The 25602-nt window shown below is 46.1% G+C and overlaps 1 protein-coding gene across 2 annotated transcripts; it reads left to right on the top strand.

The window, feature by feature from the left end:
• The first annotated feature begins 8536 nt into the window (after positions 1-8536).
• On the top strand, positions 8537-24045 carry tcf20 (transcription factor 20). 2 transcript variants are annotated; one of them, XM_068718354.1, is made up of 6 exons: positions 8537-9148; positions 11198-19622; positions 19725-19818; positions 19989-20038; positions 20272-20372; positions 22467-24045. In XM_068718354.1, exons 2-5 carry the CDS (start codon positions 12441-12443, stop codon positions 20329-20331), a joined length of 7386 nt encoding a protein of 2461 aa, XP_068574455.1. In that variant the 5' UTR covers positions 8537-9148; positions 11198-12440; the 3' UTR covers positions 20332-20372; positions 22467-24045. The 2 variants fall into 2 exon arrangements, with proteins under 2 accessions (XP_068574455.1, XP_068574454.1); XM_068718353.1 differs by having other exon boundaries at positions 19989-20052.
• Positions 24046-25602: the final 1557 nt, after the last annotated feature.

Below are 25602 nucleotides of genomic sequence, written 5' to 3'. Positions count from 1 at the left end.
CCCTCACTCCTAGCTCCCATTAATTTTTCAGTCACACTGGCGAGCGAGACTTATTAAATTATTGATGGAGGGTGTGAGGTGTGTGTGTGTGTGTGTGTGTGTGTGGAGGGGGGGGGGGAAGGGACAAGATATATTAGTAAGAGATTCACATGTAAGTTTGCACACCGCCTGAAATGGGAAATATCAATAACTGCGCAACAGTGTACGGTGTTTTTTGCTGCTGTCACGGATTAGCTGAATGATATACAGTAGGGTTTTTTTCTGCTTCGGAGAGCTGGACAGTCTGAACAGAAGCCGGTATCTGAAGGCCGAAGCCATCAACAGCTCTAATTCAGCAGCCAGTCAGAGGCTCAACCTTGCTCTCTATCTACCTCTCACCTTCTCTGTCTGCCTCTCGCCGTTGTTTTGCCCCGTCACACCTGATATTCTCTAACACAGAGACTGTGTCCTTTTTTCAACCCTACTTCGCCCGCCCCTCTTTCACTCTCCTTATCCCACTCTTACTCTCGCCAATGCCCCCTTATATTGTGCGTCAGCTTGAGTTATTAGGATGGAGAGAGAGGATGGGAGAGCTGGTGGTGGTGGTGGTGGTGGGGCATCGCAGTAATAAAAGGAAGAGGGGCCCGTGAGTTATGGATGAGAGTTCACTGGATTATGGAGAATGAGAGGGGGAGCAGGATGGAGGGAGAAGAAGAGGGGTAAAGAAGGACAGATGACAGAGGGGCTACAGTACTTCCACAAGTCCGATAAAGCAAGCGTCACCTTCAGTGATTCAACTCACTTCATCCTTGAAACTTGTGACCTTAGAAGACTTGTTTGTTTGCAGAATATTTCACAACTCCTTGTGTGTGTGTGTGTGTGTGTGTGTGTGTGTGTGTGTGTGTGTGTGTGTCGCACCAGTACAGAGCTCTGTCACTCTCCTGCTCTCTCCTTACCTTTTTCTTCCATCACTGTCCCTTCTCTTTCCGCTCTTTCCGAAGTACCTGCATTTTTAACAATTAACAGTTACCTAGCAACAGGATATATTATGTCAAAAAACAGAGAGGAGAAGCGTCTGAGGCAGCGATGAAACGTAAAGTGTATTATTTATAGTAATACTGTTATGTTACATTAATGCATTTCAACTTGATTCCCACATTTGTTGTAATGGAAGGCGGTTGACGTGTGCTGATCACACTCTCACCTCGGCACACTGCGAACAAACTGTTCCTTGAGATTTGATTTGGCTGGACACTTCATGTGATTGTGTGTGTGTGTGTGTGTGTGCGTGTGTGTGTGTGTGTGTGTGTGTGTGTGTGTGTGTGTGTGTGTGTGTGTGTATGTGTGTGTGCGTGTGTGTGTAAGCATTGAGATCCTTGTGGAGGAACATCAGCCACTGATTAAACACAGCAGCTGGACAGTCAGCGCGCCAGCGTTCATGATGTATGCAGTGTAATAGGACTGCATGTGATCGATACACGAGGTTCATAGAATTGTGTCTGAAAGTGGGCAGAAGCCTTTTTTTTCATGACGCAGCATTCAAAGAGCGACTCAGACAAAATACTGGAATATTTATATCATAATAGTTACGCATGAGTGCATTTTAAAGCTAGGGTAGGTCATTTATTTTAGAAGCGTTTTTTGGTTATATTTGTTGAAATTCTCTTTACATCCGACAGCAAACTATTAGAGCTGGGAAATATGGAGAAAATCAAATATCACAATATTTTTGACCAAATACCTGCATGTCGATATTGCAACAATATTGTATAGTCTTAGCTTATATATATAGCTTTTTGAGAAATAATCAAAAGTAATGTGGATAAAAATGTGGATGCCGTTATAAAGGCAAAGAATAGAACTCCTTGAACAGTCTGGTAAGTTCAGAAAGTGACATCACCATACTGTAACGCACCTGTTAAAGCCAGGAAAAGACAACACTTACTCCACATTACAATATCTATAATCTAACCTCATGCCACGATATCGACATAAAGTGAATATATTGCCAAGCTCTGCGGTCAATAAATCAAACGCTCTCACAAAAAAAGAGATAAAATCAGTTATCTGTGGCTGTCGCAGGACTGTAATAAGCCCGTTCATTCGGCCAGCGTGCCCATGCACTCACTGAGGTATTTGATATTGCCGATCATCCATCTCTCCCCTGCGCTCCCTCGTCCTCCAGCAGTACTCGGGCAGGGGGGCGTTCATGTGTTTTTGGGGGAGTGGCTATGGAGGGAGGCCTGAAGGGAGGAGCTGGTTGCCCTCATCCAAACCCCAACTTTAATTAATTCATGTGTGAATTTCAGTTGGATTTGGTTTGGCTGAAGTTTGTAAATGTAGTAGAACTGGGTGTCACTAAGGGCAATGCATACTCTAAATACTGAATAGTTTAGTGAAATACACGTACTTGCTTCATATACGCTAAATATGAAGCTGCAGTCAGCAGCCGCTTAGCTTAGCTTAGCTTAGCTTAGCTTAGCAAGAAGACTGGAAACAGTTGGACACAGCTGACTGTTTTTATTTAATCTTTTAAAAAAAGTCCAGTTTAAACATGACAGTTTCACAGAGGGTTATGTCCCACACACACACACAGGTATCGATGCGATTAAACCAAACATTTGCTCAATGTTTTTCGAATACAAGCACCTACTCCTCCAGGGAAGTGAACCGCTTTACTGCATGACAGCAGTTATGTTGTTTCCCCCCCCCCCCCGTGTTAAAGTTTTCCAGTCATCAATAACACCTGCGGTGAAGCACTGACTTCCTGATACTTAACACTGTTCAGCACAAATTGTTACTGTTCTCGAGCACAGAATGATTCAGTGTTAACACAGCACATGTGTGCAGACAAAACGACAGGTGTGCCGACACGAGGATGAGTAATCGGGAAGGAGATGTGACCAGAGAGCTCACGAATCAGTCACTTCGTGTTGCAGAGAGAGACGCAGACGTGTGGAGAGAGAGAGATGGAGAGAGAGATGGAGAGAGAGATAGAGATGGAGAGCAGAGAGCTGCGTGGAGATAAAGAGAGGGACAGATGGAGTGATAGGACATCAACAAGTGAGAGATCTCTGCGATGGTAAAAGACAGAAGGTGAAAAGGAAGTGCTGAGGAGAAAGGGTTAAAGAGGAGAGGGGGGGAGAGAGAGATGGTTGCCTCGGCAACAGCAGCCAGCGTTTTCTCTCTTTCTTTATCAATCCCTCCCGCACACACACACACACACACACACACACACACACACACACACACACACACACACACACTCACACACACACACACACACACACACAGAGGCATACATACACATGTTCTCCCCCTCCCTCTCTTCCTCCCTCCCTCCCTCTCTTCCTCCCTCCCTCCCCCTCCTTCATCTCTTCAGAGTTAAAGTTTTTGCAGGCGTATTATATTAACACGCCGCTCGTCTTGGAACAGATTTCTTCAAAAAGGCGACGTGTTCGCCTGATGCCGTGGAGGCACAGGATGTGCTTTAAAAGGAGTGGTGTAGTGCGAGTTCAGCCAATGAGTGTAATCGTATCAAATGACATCACATGGTGTCACCGTCACGTCTTCATATTGTTGTTATAAAGATTCATAGATGTGATAAACGTACTCTTTAGGTCACATATATGCAAAAATGTGTTATTGCTGAACAGAGGCTCTCCGGCTGAGGTGAGATGAAATGACACATAAAATGTACAGTAATCACAAGATGCAACAGGCCGGCACCGTTAAATATTTATAATCTCTGCAAGCTCACACTGCACCGCACATACAGAATCCAGCGCACATACAGAATCCAGCGCACATACAGAATCCAGCGCACATACAGAATCCAGCGCACATACAGAATCCAGCCGTCAGAAATAACTCGCACGTGCAATCGGATTACAAGCTGTTAAATTCACCGTTTCCTGTCATTGTGTTTTTTAAGTACCCTTTCAATTGTTACAGCTTTCACTCCAGTGACTCCTGTTGTGTCACTGGACAGCCGCCACGGGGGTGTGGGTGTGTGTGTGTGTGTGTGTGTGTGTGTGTGTGTGTGTGTGTGTGTGTGGGGGGGGGGGGGGGGGGTTATGGGAGGAGATCCAGTGTCTACGGTCACCGTCGCATCACACGAAGAGTGTGTGAAAGCTTGTGTGTTGTGACTGTGAGTGACGAGCATGTGTGTGTGTGTGTGTGTGTGTGTGTGTGTGTGTGTGTGTGTGTGTGTAGAGGTGTGTGTAGGTGTGTGCATACACAGAATGTCGCATAGGGTTAATTATGTGACATGCGACTTTATGTGGCATCTTCGGCTGTAAATACTGTATATGTGACTTGTGTGTGATGCAATCACAGACTGTATGATGCAATGTACTATTGGAGCTGTGTGTGTGTGTAGGTGTGTGTGTGTGTGTGTGTGTGTGTGTGTGTGTGTGTGTGTGTGTGTGTGTACACACATTGTATGTGTGTCTGTGTGTACGTGCTTCTGAGAGAGCAACATAGATCACCGGGGAGAAGAGGACGGGCCCCCGAGGAAGAGTGGAGTGATAAAGCACAAGAGGCCCACCACGAGTCACAAGGACGGAGCAGAGATGATGATGATGATGATGATGACGGCACCATCAAATTTAATGGGGCTACGGGAGAAGGTGGGTGAGAGTGGTGAGAGGACGGGGAAGGGGGAGGAAGGACCATGAGCTGTGGAGGCTACGGAAAAGAGGACCCTGAAGAGCAACAGGCTTAATTGGACGCAATCACTCTCCTCCACTTCACGTTCTGTATTACACACAATTTGAATTATGATCTCAACATGCCCCTGAGACCCTTGGCTCTGTAATTCACCTCACCCTCCCACCCAACACAACCTCACACCCTCCCACCCAACACAACCTCACACCCTCCCACCCAACACGGCCCACCTCTGGAACCCTTGCATCCACACTTCCAGTTTTTTGCCTGCTCAGGATGCTGAAGCCCAGCCAGCCTCTCATCCTCCTCCTCTTCCTCTTCTCTCCCCTCCGCCTCTTTCACACTCTCCCACCCTCCTCCCTCTATCCCTCCCGGTATCCGTAGTGATTGGAGGCAGGGTTCTGCGGTTGCTAGGAGACAAGGAGAGTGTGGCAGCCGGCCTCGGTGTGGGAGAGGGTTATGTGAGAGCAGCGAGAGACTTTAGGGGAGAGAGCGCCCCCTGCTGGTTTTCTGCCGGCCACTGAGTTCAGTGTTTTGGTGAACAAGCAAAGGGCTCACACAGAAGTGAGTATTTCTGTGTTTGTGGGAGCCCCTGCTGTGTACTTTTGTTGTACGCTATTGATTTCCAGATTTGGTAAACACCACTTGTTCGGTGGGAGCATCACTTTAAGAGCGGTGGCTGATTATGTACCACTCGTTTGCCTCTGAGGGAAATCCATCTTTGCATCATCGGCCTCTGTTAAGGTCACAGATTTGGAGTCGGAGCTGTTGCAAGTGTGTTTCAACCGGGCTGCGTCATGCTCTTTGATCAGCGAGATGGTGAGAGGGGCACCACACCGAGTAGCAATCAAAGTTCACGATCTCGTCCGTCTGTGTCCTCAGAATTATGTTTTCAACCACGTATTATCAAAGCTGTGCCTCTCTGCTGATATAATACCAAGTGTCCGCGGGACACTTAATTGTGATAGTGTAGGACACTTCAGATTGGAGAAAAAAAAGGATCAAAGACTGTGAAATTGAACCAAAGCATAACTTTAGAAGCACACACTTCAAAGGGATTGATGAACTGGGATTTCAGTCAAAATAACACCAGGGCTATTTTTTCCATCTTATTCAGCCTGCTGCTGTAATGCAAGGCCAGCCTCTGAGCGTCAGAGCCCAGCTGCATGTTTGTTGTATGACTCTGACTCCATGTGGTCATCAAGGAAACTGCAAATCACTGCTGCTTTGATTGCTGTCATATGAACTGGATGCAGCAGGATGTGAATGTTGTCCAGGCTCTCTCTCTCTCTCTCTCTCTCTCTCTCTCTCTATATATATATATATATATATATATATATATATATATATAGTGTACATATACCTCCTGAAGACCTGACATAATATACAGTATTTTTTAAATGGCCATTTGCTCCCCCATAGAGAGCGTTCTGCCGTGATGGAGTCATTATTGGTTATTATATCTGCAGGCGTTATTCAGTAGCAAAAAAGAGCCTCTAACTAGCCTCACACCTTCACATCAAAATGACACCTGAGAGTGGATTGCATTCATGGTGAAAGCGCTGATCACGCAATGCAGGCACTTATCCGCCGTTCCCTCTCGCCATGCACTCAGATTACAGAAGTATGCTCCAGCTGGGTTTAAAATCTGTCCATTCACTCGCTCGAGCAACTCGTCCAACTTGTGGACATTCTGCAGAGAACCAGACACATTCAACGCAATTAAATTAATTCTATGCAAATATTTGCATATTGACGCAAAACGTCCTCACTTAGTTCGGACGTGTTAACGGCCATGCCATTTCATTTTTGTGTGAAGGCTTTCATGTTCGCTTTAGCTACTCAACGCACATATTTGCTCAGATTTCTGTGCAAGTAGATGATGTTAAAAATATAACTGCAGTGGAGTGTATTCACAAGTTTACCTAACTGGGTTATGTTGGACTTTGTAAACGTGAAGGTCTTTTACATAATGTAGTGGAGATGTTGTTTAGTGCTCCTATTTATTCAAGGATCTGTAGCCATTCAGCCATTCCTTTGTGCAGATACAGTGCTGGGGGACAGGTTGTGACAATGTCAACCGTTAGCCTTCAGATGTTCCCTGTAATGAAAATACAGTGACATGAAATTGAAGTTCTCATATTTTCTTTTTTTAATCATCATTCTAAATTAAAAAAAACATTGCCGATGGATATTAGACAACTAAACCGACAAAGGCGCTTTTCAGCTTCCTCCACAAAGGAAGCTTTTTGAGGCATGAAACATTGTTGCCCACAATAAAAGGAAATTATTACAAACAAATATGTGGAAGATTTAAATACATTTTCTAGTGCCTTGTTTTGAATTTTCAAAATCCGTCCCTATTTGTATACAATTTCAAAACCTATCAGTAAATTGAAAGATGGACGGCTCTGCAGGACAGTGTGTACATGCTTGTGTGTTTGTGTGCGTAAGAAAAATGTGGAGGGCGTCAAGTGTGTTCAAAACCGGTCGCTTTCTTTACAACCGTGATGCTTTGAGCCTCCTCTGCAGAAGATTTTGTGCCCTTGTCCGTGATGGAGTGAGTCTGTGTGTATCCCAGCAGGCGTTCCTGTTGATTGGATAGGCCTGGCTGGCTGACTTGCTGGCCCAGAGTATCAGTGCCCTTTATCTCGCCTCTCAGCTCTCTCGCTCTTCGACTTCGTGGCATTACGAGCACACGACGGCTCGATTCGGCGGCTGGAGAGCTTTTTTTGGTGCGCCGGCGAACCAGAGGGTCTGCATGAAATCGCACATGTGAAAAGCAAGTGTAGCTACGTAGCTTAAAAAATTATCCACAGTTAAGGCTCTGTGATGCAGTTGCTATGGCAACCATGATAGAAATAGACGTGTATCTGCGAGGGGAATGAAATGTATTGAACAGTTGTTTGGAACACCGAGATTTCACTCTGGTGATCGACAGGTTAAGTGGGAGACTTCGTACGGATGAACACGCTGACTGTTTGTGTGTGATTGTTTGTGTGTTGTCTTTGTACGTACTTGTGTGGTTTCATTATATGTATGTATGCCTGTGTGTGTGTGTGAGAGTGTATGTGTGACACACTGCAGTGCATTAAAAGTGCAGCACCATGGATGGGGGGCAATAGGGCACATCATTATGATGGTAGCAGAGTGTGAGCGGGTCTGCACTGCACTCGCTGGCCCTGTGTGAGAGCAGAGGAGCTCAGGCAGAGAAAAACACAATACATTTAAATGGGCAAAAAGGATTCCGTTTGTTGCACCATTATTGTCATCCTGGTCATGATGATGTTTCCGAGCCAGTCCTGTCAAACATTAACCAATGGCTGGATGTTATAATAATGATTTAGTGTCTTTTCCTTTGCGGAAAAACAACAATATAGCTGCACTGTGTGTACAATGGGGTCTGTGCTTCAGCAGTGAGAGACCACAATGAGCTGATCAAGCTTCAACCATTGCACCGCAATCTCCCGCTAACGCAGGCATACCTATTTGCTCCCAAATTGTCTTTTTTATCTGTTATTGACTTGTTCGTTTCAGACACAACCCACCGTTCCATTCAGCCCTGTCTCCTCTGCATATTGCCTTTGTACCCTGGTGGCTTTCATTAGGCTACCCTAATTCATTTTCACTGGAGATGAAACAAGAACAAAGGAGCTGTGCTTAGATCCCTGAGCCCTGACATGCAAAAAAAATAAAAAATTGCATTTGAAATATCACTATAATCTTAGATTCTGTGGTAGAAATAGGTGAAAGAAAAGCAGTGGAAAAGCAAAAGCTTCAGAGAGGGAGGGGAGGTGGAGGGATGTGATGGAGAGAGATGAGGGAGGGAGGGAGGGAGGGGGGGTGTGCAGGAATATGAGTGTGTATGCATTTTCAAGGCGGTCTTTCTGTTGCAAAGAAGAAGAAGAAGAAGAAGAAGAAAAAAAAGCAGTAGTCTAACAGGAAAACGAATAGGTCGAGCTCCCGATGAAGGCGTGCAAATGCAATTCAGTGGCGGAAACTGAGGTTTGAGATCTTCATGCGTTAGTGGAGGCTCGTGAGATGGCAACGTGTTTAATTTCAGCCCGAGATAGGTGGAATCACCTCAGCGGTGTGTGAAAGAGGGAGCGAGCGAGAGAGAGAGAGAGAGAGAGAGACAGAGAGCGAGGCGAGGGAACAAGAGCGGAGGGGGCGGGGGTGTATGGACCTCTCTCTGGATACGGGACCTACAGGCACCCCGATTGTGCTCCGCTCTCATCATTTTTGGAGGTGAGGACAAAAGGAAAAAGGGGAAATCGGAAGAAAGGCCCGGGATCCGAGTGTCGTGACGGCCCCCCCCCCCTCCCTCCCTCCCTCCCCCGACTTCGCCGCCGCTGGTCGGGGTTGTCTGGACTCAAACAGGGTGAGGGGAAAAGCGGCGGAGCAGTCGACTCGAGACTGGGGTTTCCTGCCACAGCAGCGGGATTGTCACAAAACAGCCTTTCACTCTTCGAGGGGCCTTGTATTGCTACGTTTTCAGGTATGCATTCAGAGTGCGTTAGCTAGCCCGTCTCTGACTGACTTTGCCTTTTTTCCCTCTGGCAAACGTTAGCTGTAGTTTGTTCAAGGAAAATGTCAGGCTGCGTGATGGTCTGATGCGGTACCCACACCGGGTCTGTCGCCAGCAGACGTTATGTATGCTAGCTAACGCGTTTACTCACAGCCCCACTGGGTTTCTGAGGGGGGGAAACATCTGCACCTAATCACCTCTCTTTTGTAGCTAAACGCTGCCTGGCTGCCCCGTGCCTCTTTTTTTTTTTGTAGCCTGCTACAACTATCGTTGTGTGCACGTTCTCGAATGCGCGTGATAATGTAATAAACGCAAATTAGCCGGCTTGCTAGGACGCTAACGGTTGTAGCTTAGCTAGCACCCGACGTATGCGGCTGCATCGCATATTTAATTTGCAGTATGTGAAGGTTTTTTTTTTTTTTTTTTAAGCTAACGCTAACCTCTCAGAGCTAGAAGAGGCAGCACTGCACAGCTAATTGTAATGCGTATTGCTACTGGCTAATGTAGCTACTAAGGTAATCGTACTAAAGCCAGTGTTGTGTGTTTGATGACAATCAAAGACGACAAACCATTGGAATATAACGGGAGCTGGCGTTTGATCACAGTCTGAAAAATAACATTGCGTATGCTCTCAACAATTAGGCAGCTATGCAATTGATCGACTCGCTGACAGACTGCATTGAGCCCGTTTTTATTCACGCTGCACTGTTCTATTGTGATTGCTGCTGCCTGGTTGTGCCCAGTGAGCTGCTGTGATTAATTAGTAATCAAGGTATGGGCTAATAGACAAATGGAGAGCAGTTGTCTCCTTTCTAACTTTTCCAATTCTACACTGCATCAACCCTCCAGCTCTGACCCCCAGTTGTGACATCCTGGACAGAGACCTGTATGCAAATATGTTTGACTCCAATAGATTTTACAAGCAATGACTAGATCGTTGTGTAACCCGCCCTGGTGCTGTTGTTTTCCCCATGCCCATCCAGCTGTCCATCACTCTCTCTGTGCAGAAAGCGATGCATTACATTGGTGAAGATAGGTTCACACTAATGATGAGCACCAGCTACCCATAGACTAACAGTCGTAATCATAAACAACAAGGACTTGTTATTGTGTGGCCCAGTGTAGGTCGACACTTAACAAAAGTCGCCCAAAGTTGTGTTAGGGCCATTAAGCGTTTTACAGTGTACAATAGAGGCTTGTGTCACACGCTGCAATTATGGGTGCTGACCTATAAAGATGTCGTAATGCCTTTTAATTATCACCTCTTAATCATTAAAGCCTGTTAAAACAAGTTAAATGCACTAACGTTTATGGCCTTAAGTCTCATGTTAGACAGACCGCCTCTGTCCTGGCTACTCGGCCTTGTTTGTTTACATGTGAAGTAGTGTTTGTGACCTTGTCTATATTACTTTGTTGCCTTAATTGCATGCTGCCGCCAACCCATTTTTCTCTCCAGCTGCCCTGTTTGTTATCAGTCAGAAGAGACAGCTTAGGCACGTATTGTTAAAGCTCCAACCACAGTAAAGGCTGTTCTCCCAGTGCATATTTAAACAGCAGTGTTGATGTGAGGCCAGCAAGCCTTTTTAAGTTTAGCGGGCAGTGTGTGCAACAAGGAAGCAATGATAACATTGTTGTTGGTGAGGTGAATATATTTGTGATGGACCTGGGTGATTTTTTTTTTCCTGCTAAAAATAAATCCACTTATGGGAAATGCAGATGTAATCTGCAATATATGATCCTAGAGCAACACTCACTTTAAGTGCAAAGGCTCAAAACTAATTAAGTTAATAGTAGTTGTATTGATAAATATGTCTTAATTTACCACTGAAATGAGATTGTTGATAGAATACTCAAACAGAATATTAAACTAACCCAAAGAGGCTTTTTATTGCCATTGAATGCCCCCAGTATATTCTTCTTTATATCTATTACAGACATGTAGCACAAGGTATAGTAAATAAATGATACCTTTTCATTTTTGTGTGCTAACTATTTTTGATTCATCTTTTGTGTTTGCAGAGTTGCAAAGGCTTCTGGTCAGCAGCTCCTGGAAAATGAGCGTATCTGCATGGAAATACTGAAGAGAAAACCGAAAGCAGGCTCTTGAATTGACTGAACTTGAGGTGGAATAAATGGATTACCCTCCTTTTGGAAAATTGTTGCCATGGAACTAGGTAGAGTTAAATAGTGGTTGACATAATGAAGCAAAGGTAAGACAGCCACATGCTGAAGATAGAGAGCACCAAGAAGAATCTGAACACAGACAAGGGAAGAGCGATCACTAAATAGGGACCAAAGACGCCTACAGTCCGACTGAATGCATGCCGTAGCGAAACTAAACTAACAACACTATTTGAAAGGGAATGACCAAGAAAAAGAACATCTCAAAAAGTATTACACTCTGCATCCAAGAGCTGATGAGAATATCAATGGAGTGTTTGCCTCTGGGAGTGTTCAGTGAAGGTCTGTATTCAGACCTCTTGATTCTAGTCACTGCCGTTTTGGTCTCACACAGGTGGGAGTCAGGTCCTGGCACACATATTGACGGACTGAAGGATTGTTGTGACGGAACGCATTCTCAATGGTTTTATTGAGAGATTTTTTTTCCTTTTGTTTATTTGCACAAGATGCCATTGGCCCACAATTCAATTCCAACATAGCTCTGTTTGCTTGAGCTGTTGTCATAGCAGACAGTGTACATGTAAAGACATTTGAACGTCTCACATGGCGGTGTGTCAGACGTGATATCGTCGCTGCTCGGTGCCAAACTGCTTCAGCTTCATTGGAATGACTGCACAGTTTTAGTCTTGTATTTTTCTGCAGTAGAAACCTGCTTCACTAAATATTTCTTTTTCTTTTGAAAGTTCCATTTTTTTTTAAGACCCAGCTGTACAGTGAATCTTTTTTTTAAACCCAAAAAAAAAAAAAAAAAGTGAAAATAACCTTACCATCGTCACATTGAAGAAGAAAGACTTTTACCATTTGGCCTTTTCATATATTGATAAAAAAACATTGTCTGTTCAACCTCACTACCCACTTTCTGCTACAAAAAAAGAAGTGATTATAACATCTGCGATAGATATTCCTCAGCTTGAACTATTTGGTTTTTCAAAGCATTTCCTTGTTTTACTGCCAGACCATAGACACTCTTTTCTTTGTCATTTATGGTTACTGCCGTAAGCCTTCCAGTTTCTGATCAGAAGCATTCCCTGGTGTAGACATTGAGAGTTATTTCCATTTTTAATTCAAACTTGGAAAAACGATGCAGAATTTTTCTAACAGTCCGGTTCCCCCTTCGCTTCCCCCGGGGTTCAGTGGGAGGGGTGGAGGGGGAACTCCGTATCCCCCTCAGCCAGCAGATCCACAGATTTCCCCAAGGATGACAGATGATTATGCGGGGATGCAACAACAGAGCCTGCACAGAGGCCATCACCACCCCAGTCAAGCCAGCCACATGCTTGCTTACAGTGCTAGAAACAGAGGTGCTGTGGAGGCATCGCCAACACAGGGTAACATTCACAGCGCCAACACTAGCAACCCCTACAGGAAGGAGGCCATGGATTATTATTTTTCGATGGCTGGAAAGGACAGGCACAGAAGGGGGGGCATGGCTTATGGGGCAGGGTTTGGGTACCCTAATATTGATGGACATATACCTCACCAGTATCGACATGCTGGATCTGGCACCGCACCAGCATCTGGCCTGATGTCACCGTATCCAGTAGACTATGGCTCAAGTGTTGGTTCGGGTGGAGGTGCTGTTGCTGGTGCTGGAGCGTTCTCTCCTTCTCATCAGTACAATATGAGTCAGAATGCTGCAATGCAGTCAGTGCCAGGTTCTCAGATGCAGCACCGCCAGCTTGGACAAACCTTCCCAGCTGTCCACCATGGACAGCAGCATAGGAGCTATCCACACTCTGGGCACAGGATGACCCCTCAGTACCCACACTACTCCCCACAGGGTGGAGCATCCGCAGGGTCATCGGGAATGTACAGCCCTCCTCCACAGCGATATCTCGACGGGGCCGCTAGCGCGGGGTTCGATCCCAAAGTCAACAGTTCTCCCAGTGTCAACTCTAGTTCAAACTCAGTCTCCAGTTCAGTTGCTGCTAACAATGTGGGGCCAATGGAGAATGTTCAGCAGAGTTACCATGCTTCAAATTATCCTGGATATTCCCCGCAGACACTTTCGCTTCACAAGCAAGCCACACTACAGCACCGCAACTCGCAGCACAACTTAGGGGTAGGTTACGACAACTCTCTCAAGATGCAGCACCAGGGCCCGTCTCCAGGCTCTGTATATGCTAAACATCATCAAGCCTCCAATCCCAGTATACCTCAAGCAGCGTCTCAAGAAATAGCCAAATCCCCAATGCATCCCAATGCTCAACAAACCCAAATCAACCAAAACTTTAGCCCGATATCCAACCCCTCACCAGCTGCCTCTGCAGTGCATTCCCCCAGTTGTAGCTCCTCTCCGTCCCCTTTGATGGGCGTCTCAGAGGTACATGCAAACCCCTCAGGTCATGGTCCTTCGCATCCTCCTTCGTCAAACCCCCGTAGCAGCCATGGTCAAGGTAGATTACTGCAGACCATGCCACAATTAAGTCCCACACCCAACTCAAATAGCAGCATCAGTAGTTGTGGTAGCAGTGGCAGTCATAAAGCTCACAGCATGAGTGCAGTTGGAGGGAGCGGTCTTCCTCCAACAGGCCGAAACAAATTGGGTTTAGGCACAGGCGTCGGATCGCGAGAGGAAGGCCCCTCTATTTACTCATGCTCTCCACTTGACAAAATGCAGGATGCTGGCCTGAATAGTCTTAATGCCTTGAGCTCGCAAGTAGCCAATTTACCAAACACAGTTCAGCACATGCTCCTCACCGACTCAGTGCTTTCACAGAAGAAGGGGAAGGATGTGGGGCAGATGCAACAGGCAACGCATGGCGCGGCTCCATCACGACCAAGAAGTCGAAATGTAAGTGCAGCCTCAAGCACTAGCACAGTTAAAGACGGAAGCGCGCCAGGGATTGGTGACGGCGCCGGCTTAGACGCCGGTGCCGATGAAGACTCCTCACTAATGTCGGTTGCGGGCTCATCGGGGGCCAAGGTGGACCGCGAGGAGCAGTTCTCTGAAGGGGAACATGGGAGAGTGAGGCAGATGAGTGGTGCAAGCAGTGGATCTGAGCCAACCGGCTATCACCCTCCTTCTCAGAGTCAAACGCAGACTGGGCAAGCATCAGCCGTTAAAACAACTGCCTCCCAGTCACCGTCAAAAGAACCAAGTGTTTCCGAAGCAAAAGCAAACGAAGCACGCGTTCCCTCATCATCATCTCCGTCCTTTGGATGTCAGTCATCAGAGACTGGCCCAACTTCACATTCAACACCTCCAGTTTCCTCCTCCCCGTCATCCACCTCCTCCAGTATTCCTCCTCCGCAGCCAAATTGTGTCTCAGAGCCTGGCCTCACATACAGTGACCACAGAGGTGGTGGCCATAGGAGGACAACAGAAATGAAAAATGAGGTCATCAAAAATGAAAGTGAAGGCCCGGTTGACAAAACGGAGAAAGGCCGTAGCCAAATGCAGCGAGTTGGAGAGGTCAATTCACAAAATTGTCAGGACAAAGAAAACAGGTTGCACACTGCATCCAGATTACACAGCAGTGAGAGGGGAGAAAAGCACACGTCTGAGGAGCACCAGAGTGCCAGTAGTGTCGGCGTGATCGTTTCAGCTCGGTCTGAGGGAAGTCACACTGAAAAAAGCAAGCATCCCCAAGGCAACTGCATAGAAGAGAAACACTCTTTCTTAAGAGAGTCGAGCAGCCATAATGGGGAGGAAGGTGTAGATCTGAGTTTATATTCCTCCCTTCACCAAAAATCAAATTTTGGACGGCCTCAGAATCCTCCCCAGTCTGGACCGCATAAATATGGCTACCCAGAATCAACATATGGCTCAGATTTGTCGATGAAAAGCAGAGGGAGGGTTGGCCCGGCGGGCGTGATGGAATCAAATTCCAGATACTTAGGGTATCAACAATCGCATGCTGGTTATGGCCCTGTGCATCCAAAAGACGCTGGTTCTGTAGCAGAGGCTTTGGTAAAGAGAGGCCCAGGAGCTAAAGGCCATGAGGATAATTTGCAGCAATTTCCAAGTCTTTTACAAGAGGTTCTTCAAGGTTACAATTTAGATAGACGTTATGGCAGACCAGAGCAGGCCTTTCCTGCCCATCTCCAAGGTCAACAACCGTTTCAAACCAGACACCCGTACGGCATAACTGAGGCGTCGGCTCATTCTGGACAAATGGTTAGCACCGGAAAGCCTCCACATCCGAACCAGAGGCATGGAAGTGAGCCTAGTTTTATCACAGATGCTCAGTCCTCAGTGAAGTCTGAAGTGTCTATTACTAAGATACTGCAAAATGCTGAGAAGAATGACATGGGCGTGTCCCAGATTCATTTCACACAGGCGGCAGAGTCCCAGCAGCCCCCAACAAAACATATAAACCTAGCGGACTATTCTCTACCACAGAGAAAAGCCTTATCAAATGTGTCCACTCCACCCTCCGCTGTGCAGGAGCTCCTTTTGCTAGAGCCAGAGCCGCTAACGGGCAGCATTGGTCAAACCGAGTCTCAAAAATCATCAGGCTCCATATTAGCCCCATCAGAGCGGCGCTCTGTCATCTGTGATGTGTCGCCAAACCGACGCAGCACACCAGAGAGGGACAGGGAAAGTGACCGAGAGAGAGAGCGGGAGAAAAGTCTGAGTGGAGCCTCTGTGATTCAACAGCCATTTTCCTCTCCAGCAGCAGTCAGTGATCTGAGTAAAAAGGATATTGGAGAGAAACAAGTGGTGAAAATGGAAGCGGCATCAAAAGAGGCTGGCTTAGACGCTGCAAATTTACAGACTGATCATCTCGGCAGTGGTTGCGCTAACGATGCTGATATGGAGTATCATTCCAAGGCTGCTCATTCATCCGTTGTGATGAATGCTGACCCCTACAGGCGAGGCAATGTTGATATTACAGCCCTGGCTTCTCATCCTTTGAGCACTAACCCTTTATCGCCGCCTTCAAGGCATCAGTCCTATCTTCACGGTGTTGATTTATCAACAGGCAGTGGCAGCGGTTTTCCTGGTTATCGATTTGGAGACACAAGAGAAGGGAATATGATGCCACGCAGTAACCCCCATTTTCCCTCCCACCATCCGTACCACAATTTATCCCCCCAGGCGCAGTCCACAAATAAGCTTCAGATGTACCCTCACCCTCGCGGCCCCCCTCATCACCCCCATGACATGAACGACTGGGTGAAAGCAATGAACAGGCCATCAAAGGAGATGATGATGCTCCCTGGTTCTTCTCCGGGAAGACATAAGGTCAGCCAAACAGAACCGAGGCAGAGGATGCTCTCACAAGCCGACATGCCCGGTGAACTACACGCAGCCAAAGCTTCCCTCCATCATCAAAGCGCTTTCTTCGATTTGAAGATGTGGGAGTCGACACACTCTAGCAGAGAAGGCGCTAGAATGATGGAGGGAGACTCCTTCTACAGAACACAACCTCCTCCTGCTCCCGTAGCTTCACACGTCCCCATTCCACCTCAAATGACTCACGGCCTAAATGCTGCTGAACCTGAGGTCCCCAGAGGAGCCGCAGAGGAAGCCAAACATCCCTGCCCACCTCCTCCACCCGGCTCCGCCAAGCCTTCTGCTGACATGAACTCCACACAGCCACAGGTGCAGCGTCAGACTAAAGCCGGGGGTTCTGGAGACACAAACCCGCTAATATTGCGAAGGAGAGTTCGTTCTTTTATCTCTCCTATTCCCGCCAAAAGGCAACTCCAGGATGCGTCTCAACAGAGAGCTGCCACAAACTCGCATCACTCCCCCGGGGCTCAGTCTGAGTCGAGCCATCACAATGAAGATGACTCATCCAGTTCAGACATCCCATGTCCCAGGCTCTCTTCCCCTCTGCCCGGAGAGAATACCTATTCACAACCTCTATCTCCATCAAGTGGTAATGCCAGGGCTATGCCTCCCAGGAAAGGCCGAGGTTTGAAACTGGAGGCAATAGTGCAGAAAATCACACCAAATATTAGAAAGCCAGCAGGCCATGTTGATGATGAGTCAAATCATTATCCAGGCTTCTCTCACTCAGAAATACCACCGTTTAATGATTCACAGGACCAAGACTTGGCACATTTCCCGAGGGTTGCAGGAGGGGATGATAGTTACATGGATGACAGTCATTCATTAAACGACATGATTTCCTTCAGAGGTGTCGATGAGACCGGGCCTTTACCCCCGTCTGCCTACCCATGTGATCCCCATCAGACGTCCCAAACCCTAAAACAAGACTTTGACTTTGGATTGGGATCCGCTGTTTCATCGGCATCGGGTGACAAGGAGGATTTTGCTTTGCTTGGACCTTTACCCCCTCCTCCACCTCTTCCTCGCCCGGTCCAGGGTTCCCCACCTCCATCTTCATCTGCCCTGTCAGACATTCAGCATTTCACCAACACTTACCAGCAGCTTGAGACGAGACGAGGGGAGCACTCTGCGGCTAACCTCCTTCGACAGAAACTTCAGGAATCTGGCATGGGATTTGATGATTATCCGGGCAGTGACTACTATGGAGCCACCCCACCCCACGCTCAAGGAAACATGCTGAATAGACAACATCAGATGTCCTCTGGTAGGTCCAGCCTGTCGCCACAAGATTCCAAGCTACAAGACAGTTCCGTGCCTAAAGGCTATTTCCCATCTGGCAAGAAGAAGGGGAGGCCCGTAGGGAGTGTGAATAAACAAAAAAGGGCCCAGAACCAAGCCCAAACACAGGGGCCGGGTCAGCCCCAAGGACAGGCTCAGAGCACAACTGAGAGTGCTCCCTCAGCCCCACCCGAGCCAACTGCAGCTGATGACACATCCCCAGCGTTGGTGCAGACTACGTGCAGCACACCACCCCCTGAAGCACCCCCGCTGATTGACAATAAAAACACTCCCCCACTGACCCCACCCATTTTAACCCAGATAGTGAAAGTGGATGTTGAGAGTGAGGACGCGCAGCCAGAGATCGAGGTCAAACCAGTGCGAAGGAGACGCAGAGGTGGAAAAGGTGAGGATGAGTCACTAGAGGCCAGAGGACGACAGAGGAGGAGAAGGAGAGGAGCAGGGCCGACGGCACCGTCGGTGGCCAAAGTTGACCCAGATACACCTTTAGGGGGAGGAGGGAGCCCTGGCACAAATCGAGTGTTCGTGGACCCAAATAGAAAGGGCCCGTTTGCTCCGCACATACACGTGGAGAACAAAATACCAGAGATTGGGGCAGTGTGCACCATTGTGAATGCTGAGGAGGAGAAGATGAAAGGAGAGCGTAGTGCAGTCGGAGGGAAAGTGGGCGGGAGTGGGATTGATTCTCCGCTGACCTCGGCTCCTTCCTCCCAGTTATCTAGGAGAGACAGAGAGTCGGAGAAAAGGGACACAGACGAGGTGGAGACGGCACTCGAGTCGGGAAAAGCACTTCCTTCATCTGGCTATATTGTTTCAGGCCCCGTGATTACAGAGACCAATCACTCCGGCCGCCTGCTCTGCTGCCTGTGTCAGAAATGGGCAAATTACAAACATCTCGGAGATCTCTATGGCCCGTTCTATCCAGCTGAATATGCTGCGAAGCTCCCCAAGAACCAGCCCCAAGTCCGACAATGTCAAGCGGCCACGGCCACAAACAAAACGGGACAAAACTCAGACGTGAGCTCAAATGCTTTAAGCACCAACCAAGACACGCAAACACAAGATGCTCAGTTTACCAAGCCCCCGACTGAGAGTGACTATGCCATCAGCCTGGATTCAAACGCAGTGCCTCTCCCCCCTAGAGTCAGAACTGCCCCGACAGCTGGTGGAGAGGAAATGATGATGCACATGACTGGCAAGTTCAGTAACACCTCCTCGTCCTCGTCCTCCTCCTCTTCGTCCTTCTCCTCCTACACTAGTAAAACAACGTCTCTGACCTGGGACATGAATCTAGACATCCGGCCTATCCCGAAGCTTAAGAGAGAGCCAGACCTTGATACAGACAAGCAGCAACAGCCGCAAATCCAGCAGCAGCTGCAGCAGCAGCAGCAGCAGCAGCAGCCGTCAGACGAAGCTCAGCAACGACCTCAACACAGAAAGCTGACCTCACACCCCCGCTTTAAGAGGAGGCACAAATCCAGTGAGGATTCCCCCAGAATGGTGCCCTCCAACAGTAAGGCGTCCCTGCCCTTCCAGCCCCCTCCGCCCGCCTTGGACTCCCTGGGACCCTTGGCACAACTCGCCCAGCTGCCTCAGATGCCCATGGACCCGGAGGAGCTGTGGGTGCATGAAGGATGCATAGTGTGGACCAGTGGGGTGTATCTTGTCAATGGGAGACTGTATGGCCTGCAGGAGGCACTAGATGGCGCCAGAGAAACAGTAAGTGTCCTCTATCTATTCAGCCTGTTTTTGTTTTGGGATTTCAGCCTTGTAACTTACTTCTGATGTTGATTGTTACTGCTTCTTTCTGTCTCTGCTCAGAGCTGCTCATACTGTGAGATGGTTGGCTCCACCCTGGGCTGCTACAGCAAAGGCTGTACACTCCGCTACCACTACATGTGCGCTATCGAAGCAGGTGAGTGGATGCAATAGATACAGACCCACTCTAGAAAGTGAGCTAATGTTAAATACAGTTTCCCAATAATGGATGTCTGTGCCTGTTTAAAACACTAATATTGTCCTTTAATGTAAGAGCTGTGTGTGGTGGTTTCTGTATCGTACTAAATATCCCCGTCCCTCTTCCAGATTGCTCTCTGAACGAAGATAACTTCTCAGTGCGGTGTCCGAAGCACAAGGTAAAGAAGGAGAGGTTGGTTTTCGTTTTGTGTGATTCACTCTCATTGTCCTTTGCCATTCTAGATCCTCACCATCCACTCGCACATCTCCTCATCGAACCCTGACAATTCTCTCTCTCTCTCTCTCTCTCTCTCTCTCTCTCTCTCTCTCTCTCTCTCTCTCTCTCTCTCTCTCTCTCTCTCTCTCCCGCTCTCTCTCTCTCTCTCTCTCCCTCTCTCCCTCCTTCACTCAGTTTACCCAGAGCATCCGGCCAGTCAAGTCAGTGTACGTGGAGCAGTCAGAGAGAGGCTGAGAGAAACGCAGAAGAAGAAGAGACACCGGAGTCTGGGAGCTGTAAGTTTAGACTTGCTTTTGTGTGTTTGTGTACCTTCTGTGTCTACAGCATGTGTCATAGTGTGAATTAGGGACGTCAACGATTAACCACCAAGAGTAATTTGGACCGGTTACCTATGTATGTTAATTTAACATGGGGCGGCAAAAGGAAGCTCTGGTGCCAAATATTGACCAATGGGGCTGATCAGACAGGACATCCTGTCCAGGGTGTGTGTCTGTGAGTCCAGTTGTGTCGCTCTCAGAGCGAATTGGAGAGCAGGCAAGAAAGCAGACAAATGAGTATTGAAACCATTTCAGTTCGGAGTCAATGTGTCTTCTGATCTGCCTTCATAGAGACCACAGGTCAACATTTTTAGATTAAATAATGGATGATTACGATAGGGGGATAATCAAGTCAGAGCACCCTTAACGAATGAAAGGGAAGACATTTACAACACAAAACAATAACATTTCAGCACCTCTAAAGACAATGCTTCACCAAAGATCATTGAGTCAATGGAGCACCAGACTACATGGAAAATGCCATTATTATTATTATTATTATTATTGTTATTTCTTCCTTTCAAAAACTTGTTGAAATATGAGCTCATCATTCAACACTATCGGTTGGTCAATGGTCCTCACATGTCCACGATAACAGAGCGATATTCACTTGTGCAACGCCTGCTTTTGCACTATATTCAGTCTCTCTCTCTTTCTCTTAAATAATAAATAAATTGACGACATGCTGGCATATTTCAGATTTAGATTTATTGTGGTTTTATCATTGTAATTTATGGTGCTGTTAGATTGCTGCTCGACCGCCCCGTTATGGTGCGTGCAGGAGAGTAAGCCGTTCAGAACAGCAGTGGAAATGTAGTTTTTGAAAGGCTAAACGCCAACAAATATGACTTGAAGCTGAATATTCTGTTGGATGAACATTTTTTTTTGTGAACTTTGGAAAAGATTACATCTTTTTTTCATTACATTATGACTTCATTATGACCCCCCCCCCCCCCCCCCCCTCCACAGTGAGCAATCAACAAAATATAAAGGCCCGCTACTACGAGATGATTGATCTAATTTATTGATCTCAGCATGCCCTTGTGTGAAATAGCGGTGTGTGTGTGTGTGTGTGTGTGTGTGTGTGTGTGTGTGTGTGTATTTATATCCAGCCTGAGTGCACCTCTCTTTAGCTTTTTTATTTTGTATATCGTTGTTTCTTAAAACTATATCGTCAGAAGAGGAATTTCTACGTTGTCCAACCCTAATCCAGATAGAATCATGGAGACTGGAAAACGCAGTTTCCCTAAATGGGTGTTAACATGTGATGTAGTGCTGTTCTGAACTCAGCTCTCTAGTATAAAACCACATCACCGCCCAGCGCGTTCAATCACCACAAATACATTTTCATCCGGGAAACATTATTTGTCTGGAGACTGGTTTCTCATTAATGGACCTTCAGTGAATGGGCTCCAATTGATTGCCTCGGGGCTGTTTATACCTTTTCTATTCAGACAATTTAATTTCACACAGCAATGCAATACCTACTCTACTCTTTGTTGGCTGGTTCTTACAAAAAAAAAAGCGAAAATCCTCCTGCTCTCCCACTCCTCCTCACCTTCCTTAGTGGCTGCACTGCTGCCTGTCACTCCCCCTCACTGTCCTCATGGAAACCAAAGACGCGTACATCTCCTCTTCTCTTTCTCTTCTTGTAAGATTACAGCAAATTGCTCATGGTATGCTCAGGATTGAGTGACTTTTTTTCCCCCTTGCTTCATCACGTTTTGTGCAAATACATTATTTTTGATTAGTTAGACATTGAAATTTTCAATTAAAGAGGACTAAAAATGAAAGAGATTTGGGTTTCATGCCTCAACACACACACACACACACACACACACACATTTAAATAATGGTGCTAAAGGACTGTGTGGTAATAACAACACAACCTGTGTTATCGGCCTAGCGGTGCACTTCAAGAGACTTTTATGAAAGAGGTCATCTCCATTAAAGAAGTTGTGCTATTTGTGAAAGCAGTTCATTGTTTGTATCACAATGCGTGGGTCCTTGTTGATCATACTAACCTCCATTTGTTTGTGTTAACTTTCCAAGGTTAGTTTGGTCAATAGAAGACTGAGGAGTGGGACTTGTTTGTGAAGCAGCCCGAAATGTGAAAGGACAGGACTGGCGTCCGTGACGGAGAACAACAAAAGGGAATGTACAATTTCTCAACGGGAATCGGCGTTATTTACATGTAAGACAATGGAGAAAAGAAATCTTTTTTTTTTGTTTTCTAAGAGAATTGTTGCTCTTGACTTAAAAGCAGAAAAAGAAAGAAAAAAAACAAACAAACCATGAACATGCAACGGAATGGAGCTACAAGTAGATGAAAAATGAGACGTCAAGACGGATGGTGGAACTAAAGGAACTTTTTTGTAGAGAACAAAAGAAACAAACTTCCTCTCTAGGCTTACTTTGATTTTCCTCAGACCCTCAAAGTGTTAAACTCATGTTTATCATCATCATCATCTGTATAATCATTATCAGTTTGTTTAAGTGTTCTTTTGGTTGCTTTGCAGAGGCGTTTTGGGAGCAAGTTGGGTGTCAAACCCAGAAAAGAAGCGGAGAGAATTTTATACCCTCTCACAAGTAGTATTTTATCTTATGATATTACCATGACCACAATTATTATTTTTAGTCCTCATTATTATTTTGTATCCTCGTCAGTATTTACTCATGAAAATGAAATGGATGTATCTCACTTTATATTCTGTCAACACATGATTTGGATTTATTTTTTTCATTCCCGGAGAGGGAGGAGCCAGAGTGATGTCTGGAATGTCAGGGTCGAGTTTGCCACAAAGACATTATTGCCTTGGAGAACGGACATCTGTTGCCTTTCAAAAGTCATGTGTATGAGTGTGAAATGACTGTGAAATGTGTGTGTGTGTGTGTGTGTGTGTGCGAGAGAGAGAAACTGAAAAAAAAATGCCGATATCTGGGTCTTTGATTCCATTTTTGGTCCTTTTGAAAAGTGTTCTTATTTTTCATCACCGGGATTTTTACGGTACAGATAGTATTCACGAAAAAATCCGATGGACACAATCTTATTTTTCAAGTACAAATGTTCGCTATGTGCAAAGAGAGGGACCGAGGAGGGGATAACACTATGGACTAATGCGTGTCCGCCATCTTTGACTGTGCTGACAGCAGAAAGATGAACCGGAGGACACTGTCGGGTTGTCATCGTGGGGGAACTGTGCACTGGGTGCGCACGTTCTTCATGGGAAGTCACGCAGGACTGGCACGCCGCCGTACAGCGATGGAAAAACATTTTTTGGAACTGGAGACTTTGGAGAAGGTGTCATATGAACGGCTGCGATTGGCCAACCGTACTGGCCAATGGGGAGTAAGCCTTACCGAGTTCCTCTGAATGGTTTCATTCTGGAGCGACGCAGCAGAGATGCAGAATCCATTCAAAAGAAGCATTGCCATAAAATTTAAAAGTGAGTCGTACATGGTGTTGTCTTTATCATTTTTTATTGTTATTCTTGTAAAAAAAAAAAGATAAAAAAAGTCAACCTGAGAAGAAGACAGTGACACTATCAAAACCATGCTGTATTAGAGACCTGTCAATATGTATATGAATTATGAATACACTTAAAAAAATGCTTCAAGTAAGCTCCTCTAATTGTTTCTGAAACTTATTTTTGTCGATTTTGTTGCACTGTTTCATTTTCATTTGACATTTTTTTTGCCCCTATTTCTTTCCCGCCTTTTCTAAATCCTCCGCCTCCCTCTCTTTTTGTCTGTTGCGCATGTATTCTCAATCACAGCTCTGCAGCTCACGTGCACCTAAGCTGTCTCCGTCTCTATTTCCGTCCCTCTCCCTTGTCTCTTCTTCCTGCCTTTTCAGTTTGAGGGAAGAGCGTAAATCCTTTGTGACTATCAGGCAGTTTTTAGAAGAAGGGTTATGAATGCATGTTCTTGAGTCTAGAAACCGGTCTACCAGGTCGGTTCTGCTTCTGTCAGTCTGTACCTGGAGAAAAAAAAGTGTCATACGGTGAAGAGTTTGACTTAAAGAAACTAGAGCAGCTTTGATGTAAAGATAAAAAAAAAAAACGTCTGATTTAGCTTTGGTAAAATTTTAAATAGGTGTTAAAATGCAAAAGCCATGAAAGGTGAAAGCAGACATTTTAAACATTCATATGATCGGATGTTAATTTGTGCTTTAGCTTAGGTTTTCTTTGTCACAAGTGGAACTATGATTAGCGTCGTATAATGAACCAAAATGTAATATATTCTTCGGGCAATGGCTGACAGAACAAGGATTTCTGCCAACCAGGGCACTGCTGCAGACGTTGATAGAGCAGAAAAAGACTATTTCATTTTTTTAAATTAATAATATGGTTGAAATAGTTCGCGAACAGTAATGGATAAACATAAAGTTACGAATAAATGGTTAAATAGCTCAAACTAATGAGGAACTAGTGAAATTCTTGAAAGTAACGTCAGGGTTTAAATAGTGACCAAACTGAATGGATACGGGGTTAAAAGGTTCAGCTCCTCAAAGTAGCGGGCTGAACAACTTGACCAACCCGACCTCAAAATGTACAGTTCAATGGTAAGGGAAAAAATGTATGTAACAATATACAAATTCATGTAATTAACGGTGTTAAACAGCAACCAGTTTAGTGTGTGTGCTCTTTTTTTAGGATGTGAGTCATTATCCTCTGGCAGCAACATAAAACCTCTGCAGTGAAGTGATTGCGGTTGACTGCAGATATTAAACTACTCACCCTTAGAGCCCCCTCTTGTGGAGTCACCACCTCTCTGAGTCAATTGGTCTCCACATGTGGTACCACAAAGCAATATTACCCAAGTTATAGTGTGTATCTGACATATTTATTCATCTCAAGGTCACGTTGATTTTCGCATGATAAAATGTGAGCGCCGCATGTTTTCACAGGATAGCGTTTGATAAGATGAATGAAATCAAAAATGAGTCTAGGAATCATAATGAAAACAGATGGAGCAGAGTCGTCTGCTTTGGATTTATACGGATGGATTAAAGAAGAGGAGGGTGTGTGTGTGTGTGTGTGTGTTTGTGTGTGTGTGTGTGTGTGTGTGTGTGTGTGTGTGTGTGTGTGTGTGCGCGCTATGCTCACAGTTGTGTCTGACTGCTGGGGTCGTATCATAAAGACAGTCACTCTGCTCACAGAGGTCGGCGTGACTGCCAAAATCCTCT

This window comes from Cebidichthys violaceus, unplaced genomic scaffold (genome assembly GCF_023349555.1).
Source record: "Cebidichthys violaceus isolate CVI_PGR_0920_01 unplaced genomic scaffold, fCebVio1.0.p SCAF_23, whole genome shotgun sequence".
Taxonomy (NCBI): domain Eukaryota; kingdom Metazoa; phylum Chordata; class Actinopteri; order Perciformes; family Stichaeidae; genus Cebidichthys; species Cebidichthys violaceus.
Note: the sequence above shows the minus strand (reverse complement) of the source record. Positions and strands in the feature narration are given on the sequence as shown.

Bases quoted from the DNA above. Each gene is read 5' to 3' on its own strand.
- tcf20 (XM_068718353.1), top strand. From the start codon at position 12,441: ATGCAGAATTTTTCTAACAGTCCGGTTCCCCCTTCGCTTCCCCCGGGG. The intron at 19,623-19,724 runs GTAAGTGTCCTC...GTCTCTGCTCAG, and splicing joins TAGATGGCGCCAGAGAAACA to AGCTGCTCATACTGTGAGAT. The intron at 19,819-19,988 runs GTGAGTGGATGC...TCCCTCTTCCAG, and splicing joins CATGTGCGCTATCGAAGCAG to ATTGCTCTCTGAACGAAGAT.